At 41.1% G+C, this 9,214-nt stretch overlaps 1 protein-coding gene across 4 annotated transcripts in view; it reads right to left on the bottom strand.

Moving 5' to 3' along the window:
• The window catches only part of ankrd24 (ankyrin repeat domain 24), a 21,906-nt gene extending 12,845 nt beyond the window's left edge, over window positions 1-9,061 (bottom strand). For 2 of the 4 annotated variants that reach the window (XM_034223449.1, XM_034223452.1), the window contains exons 1-8: window positions 5,644-5,995; window positions 5,250-5,380; window positions 2,142-2,230; window positions 1,970-2,034; window positions 1,820-1,877; window positions 1,512-1,582; window positions 1,207-1,313; window positions 498-670 (exon numbers count right to left, since the gene is read on the bottom strand). In XM_034223449.1, coding sequence (XP_034079340.1) covers window positions 498-670; window positions 1,207-1,313; window positions 1,512-1,582; window positions 1,820-1,877; window positions 1,970-2,034; window positions 2,142-2,230; window positions 5,250-5,380; window positions 5,644-5,715 — 766 coding nt within the window. In that variant the 5' untranslated portion in view covers window positions 5,716-5,995. Of the gene's footprint in view, window positions 1-497; window positions 671-1,206; window positions 1,314-1,511; window positions 1,583-1,819; window positions 1,878-1,969; window positions 2,035-2,141; window positions 2,231-5,249; window positions 5,381-5,643; window positions 5,998-8,200; window positions 8,270-9,006 lie in introns of those variants that run through there. The other 2 variants (XM_034223451.1, XM_034223450.1) reach the window with 2 other exon arrangements.
• Between the last annotated feature and the right edge of the window lie 153 nt (window positions 9,062-9,214).

Below are 9,214 nucleotides of genomic sequence, written 5' to 3'. Positions count from 1 at the left end.
CAGGAGGTTTTTACAACAGAGATGTCCTTCCTTTTCAAAACATTGGACTTGGAAATTTAAACTGGTAAGAAGACCAAATAGTTATGTAGTTTTAGTTTGGTTGAAACAATAGGTTCTGGTAAGCGGCCACCAATGCTTGCTGAGCTTATATCTCCCACAACTTAAGATCCAGAATGTCTTATAACTTTATCGGGTTAAAATAATATAGGATTAAAATGAAGGGAATCGAAAAAGTGTGGCTGTAAACTGGAGAAAAAGTCAATTTATGACATCTTCTGGCAGACAACCCCAATGCTTACACATGAGCAGAGTGGATACACCGACATATAACATAGTTGTTTCTTTTTCATTTTTAATATGGAACTGTTACCTCTTTTACCTTTCACATTAAGCTTGCTTGATTTGCGAGAATACAATAAGAAAGTGAATTGTAAAAACAGCTTTGTGAGATCTGCGATCACTTTTCTAAAAAAACAACAGCATCGAGGTCTTTTTACCTGGAGGTACACCGTTCTGCAACATCTCTATGATGAGTTGGTTGCCCGTGGTTATGCTGTAGTCGATGGCATTGTGTCCGAGGGCGTCCTCCAGCTGTGTGTTGGCCCCGCCTCTCAGCAGAGCTTCTACTGTCTCTATGCTGTCACTCTCACACGCCAGCATCAAGGCAGACCTGCGATGCCAACAAACATCATAAGACAACAGGAAAACAGCAATAATGAAGAATCACATACGTCAGTTTCAGACTCATGGCCGTTACATATCAGTCATTGGAAAGATACATTATGCTTAAACCTACACAACTCTTTTTATTTGATCAAGGATTCCAGAGATACTAATCTTCTTGTGTGAATTGAATGAGAAGGCATTGGGTTTTGATGAAAAGATGCAGCCTTTACAAAGCCTCTAATCATCCTCTCCAAAGCCAGACTGAGAGCTGTCCCTGTTGGAGGTCCTGACCTGCATCCCCCCAAATCTACTCCACATACTGGAGTCTTTCTACAAGAATCCTTCCTGTATCCTGACCCAGACAACCCCACTGCTGTGAGAATAATCCTGCAGAGGTTTTTTGGTTTTAGCTTAAAAGTCTGCAGTGCTCCAGCCTGCCTCAGCAGGACACACACTGTCAGACACTGCCTATCATTCCATATGTCAGAAGCTTCAGCTAGGGTGCCACAGTGAAGAGGAGAATTATTTAAAGTCTAGTACCTTCCCTGGTTGTCCTGAATGTTGGCATTGGCACCTCGACCCAACAGAAAGACACACAGCTCCACTCGGCTCATCTGAGCTGCCAAGATCAGAGGGGTTTCCCCGTCCTGACAGAAAGACAACACACCATTATTTAAACACTATGAAGCAACATCACATATATTTGATAATGGTATCCAATGTATTATCTAAAAGAAAGAGTAAACAATGGATTGTCATTTACATATTTATCTCGCATTACAGTTCAAAACAAAACAATGCAAGCCAAAATATGTATATTGTTAAAAGAAAACTGTTCATCCTACCCCATCCTGGACATCCAGACTGGCTTTAAAATCCCACAGTGTCTCAGAGCAGGACAAGCAACCACTGACCGCTGCAGAAAATAATCAGAATTATGATGAATACCAAAGGTTTACATACAGTATAGCATGTACTGTACTCACATCATGTAATCTTGTTAAAAGCTTTGTGTTAAGTTCAGTTTGATCGTTACGTGGTACTTACTTTAAATACTTTCAAATGTGTGATAGGATCCAAGAGAAGTAAATGTTGTATGCAAAGTGAATTGTGTGCCCAAACTTATGTCTCATTGTAGTTCTGTAACTGTTACCTGCATGATGAAGCGGCGTCCTACCAATGCTGTCTGTGCAATCTACTGATAATCTCTCCTGTCAGAAGAAATAACGGTAAAAATCCTGCTTGCATTATTCCATTTATATGTTATAGTATATGTTAGCTTTGCTGTCATAGTGTGATTTACCTGTAGGAGTCTCTTTAAACACTCTGATTGGCCGTGTTTGGCGGCCAGGTGAAGGGCGCTGAAGCCTGCAGTCAGTAATAAAACAGACATTTATAAACAATCCACAACAAGTGTGATTCAACAGCCTTGGCTTAGGATATAAACATTTATATTTGATAGTAAAATACCGTACCAGCGCCATCAGTGATGTTGACGTCTGCTCCGTGAGCGATGATGACCTCCAGACAGTCCAGCCGGCCGCGGGACGCAGAGAGGTGGAACCTGCAGGAGGACAAACAGTCTGTCAGTGGGGCTAAGAGATGAACATGGGAATCTGTTTCCATAACAATGTCTGCACTCACTTTCAAGAGAAAGTAGGCAGTAGAAGTTTATCGTTTACGAAAAAAGGATCAATGACAGAACGATAAATAAGCAGATTAGCAGAATACCCAGTGGCAGGTAAATCCAGGAGAACTACTTTGCTGGTGCACAAGAAATGATGTGTCAGGAGCAACAATAGCCGTTATTAGTGTACAATCTGGAATATCTGGAACAAACTCCCGAAACCCGCAGGTCCGCTGCAACTCTTACTACTTTTAAATCCAGGCTGAAGACTTATCTTTTTGCCGCTGCTTTTAATTTAAACTGAGCGGTTGTGTTTCGTTTTTGGTTAATGAACATTTGGGGCTAGTAACCCCAGGGAATCAGTGTCTGGGGACTTTGTCCTGGCTGGTTTTCTCTGTGTATGCTGCTCGGACGTATGTGCCATACAAGCGTACACAGCTCATGTTCGGAGAAACCTTAAAGAAAGGCATCAGTAAAGTGGAACTTCTGTGTGAACTATTCATATCTTAAACTGCACTGGTACTTTTTATTCATGTATTTTTCCTTTGAATGTTTCTTTTATTATCTTTTCTTTTTAATGACTGTTTTTAAATGCCTTTGTCTGAATGTCTTTCATTTTTGTAAAGCACCTTGAATTGCCTTGTGTTGAAAGGTGCTATATAAATAAACTTGCCATGCCTTAAAATAACTACAACACTAATGAGTAAAATAAGCTTTTTATTAACTGCAATTCCTCCTAATGAATGAATTCCTTGCTGTTGGGGTTACATATCCAGCTATCTTGCAAGGTAACCTCACTTGGGCCGACATGGAGGACGAAAACTTAAAATCAGGATGAGGATGGATTACCAGCCATTTGCAAAATATTTTGTCCGAATTTTTAAACGAGAGTCAAACCTTACAGGAAAAGTCTAGGCTTTTTTGATTTTGGTACGCTCTCTAACGCAGTGGTTCACAAACTTTTTGTGCCCAAGGCACACCAAAGGACAAGTAAAAATCTCAAGGCACACCTATTGTGCAAAATAGCCCTTATAACACGTGTTATCACTCATATCATGTCAAATATCTGTAAATGTGCATAATTATTTACTAATGCCAAATAAAATGTGACAAAGACAATTATATTACTCATGAAATATTTATTAACGAAATATTTCAGAAATTAAATTTGAAACTTTATCAAATTAGGCTTCATCAAAGCAGCAACACACTCATTTAAACCAGACGGGTCACACAATAAAAAATGAGGCAAAGGAAACTCAGCAGAAATTCAGCACAGAGAACTGTCAATGCAAGGAAGCTGCACTGCATGGTCCTGAACTACAAATTATAAATGTAACATTTCAGCAATCAGCATTGAAACATGTGCTATTGTAAATATTTTTGCCGACTTACAAATTAGTGAGATACATGTGCCTGTCGGGGCGCGCAGATTTGTTTAATCCTTGGTGGCACTGAGGAGAGGGCTACTCGCAAGTCCTGTTCAACAGAGAGCCGTGACCTCCTGTTGTTCTTCATGTAAATCAGAGTAGAGAACGCCAACTCCAGAGATGGGGTCGTTACTAAAAAAAATGCAATATATTACATATTACTTTTTTAAAAAAAAAAGTAATATATTACATTACTACTACTATCTACATAGAGTAACTCGTTACTTTACTCGCCGAGCACGTACGAACTGCGCGTGAGTGGCAATAACTTTCCTTACCAGCAGGCGGCGGTAGTGTGTATTTGTCATTCAAAACAGGCAACAACCGGAAGACAGAGAAGAAGAACAGACTGCGTGATATAAACAAACAACAAATAGCGTGTGCGGTAGCTTCACCTTAGCATGTGTTCTTTGCAGGTGTTTGTTGAGGTTTGACCACGTGGTGTTTACAGCAGTGGATAACAGCTTCTGGCCTGGACACAGTTTGCACCTCACCGTCACATTCCTGTCTATTCTTCGGACGAATTCAAAATAATGGGCATACCTCCACCCCTCGAAAGTTATCGCTGACTCAGCCATGTTTATGCAGCACTGCACGTGGAGATGTGGACGCACAAGTCGCGCAGATTACGTACATATAAACCTACAAAGTAGCCTACTGATATAGTACATTAAAAAAATTAAAAAATGTGTGTAGTTGTATATTGCAATAATAACGTATGGTTGTCACAAAATCCCACGGCACACCCGGACTTGCCTCACGGCACAGCAGTGTGCCGCGGCACACCGTTTGGGAACCACTGCTCTAAAGTACACATTTATCAACTTTTTATATTGCTTATATATAGGTCAGGCTGGTATGAGGAACCTTAAAGCTTCCATTTTAAAATTATTTTAGATTAATCGAGTGGCCCATGGTGGTGGTGGGGTTATGGTATGGGTAGGCGTATGTTATGGACGACGAACACAAGCCACTCGATTCACAACATTACCCTCACACCAGATACTGACTGGTTTTCGGACCCCCCCAATAAAGCAAAACTGCACGTTTCAGAGTGGCCTTTTATTGTGGCCAGCCTAAGGCACACCTGTGCAATAATCATGCTGTCTAATCAGCATCTTGATATGCCACACCTGTGAGGTGGGATGGATTATCTCGGCAAAGGAGAAGTGCTCACTATCACAGATTTTTTCAGATTTGTGAACAATATTTGAGAGAAATGGTTATTTTGTGTATATAGAAAATGTTTTAGATCTTTGAGTTCATCTCATGAAAAATGGGAGCAAAAACAAAAGTGTTGCGTTTATATTTTTGTTCAGTGTAAATAAAGGAATTCATCAAATGTGATGAAGTACAGTATGGTTATTTTAAAACAATTTTAGATTAAATATACAGAATTAATACATTATTGTGACACACACCGTGATGTAAAGTAACATATCCCTGGATTTAAGATTTCAGCCATATTGCCCACTCCTACTTCCTTTGAGTGACTAAGACAGGTAATCATAAGGAGCCAAACTTACGCTGACTTGCCCTCGCCGTCCAGTTTCGTGGGACAGAGGCCTTTTTTGACGATGAGAGCGGAGACTTTGTCGGGCTCGTTCTGCTCCACAGCCTGCAGGAGCCTCTCATCACTCTTAGTCCAGTCCTGGCTCTGAGGGGGGGAAAACCGCAGAAAGGTCACCACCCGAACTGCCCAGAGGGAAACTGATACCACACTGCATATCTCATATAACAGACAAACAATACATGACTGGACAGCTGAAATACATATTATGCAATCAGACAGATGACTGTGTAAAAACAGAACGTTTTACAAGTTATAATCAACCATTTTTAAGTGAGAATTATTATAATAAAGAGGAATATTCACTTTGTTTATCTTGTATTTAGTGGATAGAGAGAGGAGATACATACTGTAAGTGCCAGCAGGCTGAAACAAGGACAGAGCCGCTTCATGAGGCTAAAAACAGGCTGCTGAGGATCCATACTGCTAGCAGGGCTTCACACACACACAACTAAATAAAGCTACAGAGTAACAAGCTACCGCTGTGTGTCCTTCGTGACAATACACACCGTCGCTTGACTACATAACAAACATATACAATAGATTCATAACTTTGTTACTCATAACTTTCTCCCTGATGCCCTTCGGAGGTCACAGCAACATCATAGCAGAGCTCTACATACTGGATAATTTAATCCAAATCGCACCTTCAATGAAATTAAATAGCCTGCCACACAAAAACTCTTATCACACACACACACACACACACACATACACACAGTATCCGAGCTGTCCTCACAACAATTCCTGTGCAGTGTTCCCTATCCGCATCCAAAACGCTGCTCCATCATCCTGCCTCGGCTGCTAGCGGTGACATAGCCGGTCTGTCTTCTCTCACACTGCCACCTCCTTCCTTTCCTCACTGTCCTCCTTTCTCTAAGCTAATCATTTCTCTGCAGACTCCGTAGCAGGCGTCCTCCTTTTCGCTCCATTAGTTTTCTTTTTTGTCAGGTCCTGCTCGGTACCTCCCTGGCAGCGACATACTGTAGATCTGTTTCTCTGCAGCTGGGCCTGTGTGATGTGAGGACTCAGCAGAAAGGGGAGAAACAGGCTGGCTCAATTCTGCTTGTTTGGATGGTTAATTACCGGGCCGAGGGGACATGAATTGGCACACAAACAAACTGAAATAAAGTTTATTTCTGGCTGTGGGAAGGCTTATGCATGTGGAAAGCCCTGGGAGATGCATGATATCCATCAATCTATCCTATCTGTGCATCACTCAGTTGGACTACAATAATAATATAGGACACATCATTACTGAGTGGCTGTGTATTTGTCATAAGAAAATCTTGGATCTGTAAGAAATTCTGTGTTAATTCATTTGCAAAAAACAAACTGCTTGTGTCTTGATGAATTGAAATATCTTTGCTGCTGCACAACAAATTATATATTTCAGTTTACCCAGAGCAGCAATAGCAGGCCTTAAAGTAAATTAGCTGTAACACTAATGAGTCAAATGAAAGGAAATAAGAAACCAGATGCAGTTAATAAATGAATTCCTTCCGGTGATGTACATTACATTTCATTTAGCTGATGCTTTTGCACAAAGCGGCTTACATATACTTTGATACCGCAGACACACCTATGGGAGCAATTTGAGGTTCTATAAACTACTCAAGGAAACCGCCACCATGATTAGAGGTAAACATTACAGTGCCTAACTTACGCTAATTTGCCTTGGGCTTTTAAAGCATCTGTATAAAGACTGTATTGGGCTGTCATGTGCTTACTTAGATAATGATGACTGTACCTTAGTATATTCTTTATAATATACCTAAAGTATCCTCTGTTCTGGGCTCACTTGCTTAGACAACTTGCTTGACTGAGCTTGTATCTGCAGATGTTTGGATTACACTTTCAGACAGACCAGTTTGAACTATTAACTTGATGCTTTACAATACTGAAAGTGCCTCCATACTACCCCTCCAAGGGATCATCCTTGTCACCATTGTTGTGGTTATCACTTACACTAAGACTCAGGTTGAATTTCTCCTTAGGCGACAGACACTAACAGGCTGTTAACGTTCTAAAAGCATCTTCAGGGACTAGATGCTCAGACCACATTGTAGAACCAGTGTCCTCTACCGATGCCTTAGTGCTGTAAGGTTGCAAGTCTTTCTGACCCAAGTATGTTAACCTGCAATAAGAACATGGCTACATGGATTAGGCAAACGAGTAAAATCTTAAAAGAGCAGTATTTGGAAACCAGGTTAAATCCCAAAGCCATTTGGAGTAGCAGAGGTATGACAGCAGGAAGGTGGGGATCCTTTGCATATGTATGTGTGCGTGGTGCGTGTGTGCGTGCGTGTGTGCAAATGTGAATAATGGAAGGCTACCTGAGATCTCTGGTTATAGCAGCAGTCTGGAGACAGCCCTGCTCTCCTGCTGCTGCTCAGTGACACTGAATCCCAGGGCCCCCCATACACACACACACACACACACACACACACACACACACACACACACACACACACACACACACACACACACACACACACACACACACACACACACACACACACACACACACACACACACACACACACACACACACACACCACACACACACACACACACCACACACACACACACACCACTACACACACCACAACACACACACACACACACACACATCTACACACATCACACACACACACACACACACACACACACACACACACACACACACACACACACACACACACACACACACACACACACACACACACACACACACACACACACACACACACACGGAACAACCTGGGATCTATATAAATGACTTCCCAATCCTGAGCAGGTGGACACTGCAATATTAGGTTAAAACACAGCTTGTTGTGGCTTATATATGTAAATAGCTTGTAGCAAACAGGTGTACTACTTTTAACTGTAAAGTTCCAGTCTTACCTCAGTCTTTTTAAACTTTGCCTTCAGACTCTTCATAGTGGTTTGATGGCCTCTGTCTCAACAGGAACACTGCAATGGAAAAAGCAGATTACAAAGTTAAGCGCCATCGTAGATTACAGCGTATATAGTGTCTATAACTAACCATCAGTGGTGGAAGAAGTGTTCAGATTCTTTACTCAAGTAAAAGTAGCAATACATTGATGGTTAAATACTCTGTTGCAAGTACAAGTCCTGCAATCTTACTTTAGTAAAAGAACAGAAGTATTATCAGCAAAACTAACTTAAAGTATAAAAAGTAAAGGTAGTAACGTGCCTCCATGTGCATTTATTATTATATATATGACATTTGTACATAATATGATAATAATAATCAATAATAATCAAGTAGCCTTTTACTCTTATAAATAAAGTTGTGATACAACAAATTATTGGCTTTTTGTTATAGGGTAATTCTACTTTTTTTCCCATTAGTTTATTGGTTTGAGATGCATTATGTTAAAGGTTCTGAAAGGTAGTTAATATATTAAACAGATGTAGTGGAGTAAAAGTTGTGCAGTAGAAGTAATAAGTAGCATTACATGAAAATACTCAGGTAAAGTACCACACTTGAGTACGTGTACTCAGTTACTTTCCAACTCTGCCAACCATGACAGACTCAGTAATAGAGAGTGGTAGGCCACCTGCAACATGTGGGTGCACCAACATCTTTATCAATACATAGGGAATATACCAACACCAGACTAACATATACACTAATAATGGCGTCAACACACGTGTATTTAAACGGACCTGCAGAAACAGCCTACCTGTGGAGGACAGTCCGGCTCCAGGTGAGTCAGGGTTTCCTCTGTCCCATCAGCGGAATACACAGTAAAAACACAGGAGGCTCACTGCTGTCTGGCGTACACCGTACAGCAGGAAATAACCCGCCCCTATCGTAAATCAACCAATCAGCAATGCGCAAAACGCCGGATCAACGTTCGATTGGCGATGATGGACGGGTGAAGGACGTGG

This window comes from Gymnodraco acuticeps, unplaced genomic scaffold (assembly GCF_902827175.1).
Source record: "Gymnodraco acuticeps unplaced genomic scaffold, fGymAcu1.1, whole genome shotgun sequence".
Taxonomy (NCBI): Eukaryota; Metazoa; Chordata; class Actinopteri; order Perciformes; family Bathydraconidae; genus Gymnodraco; species Gymnodraco acuticeps.
This window is presented reverse-complemented; position numbering and strand designations above follow the sequence as displayed.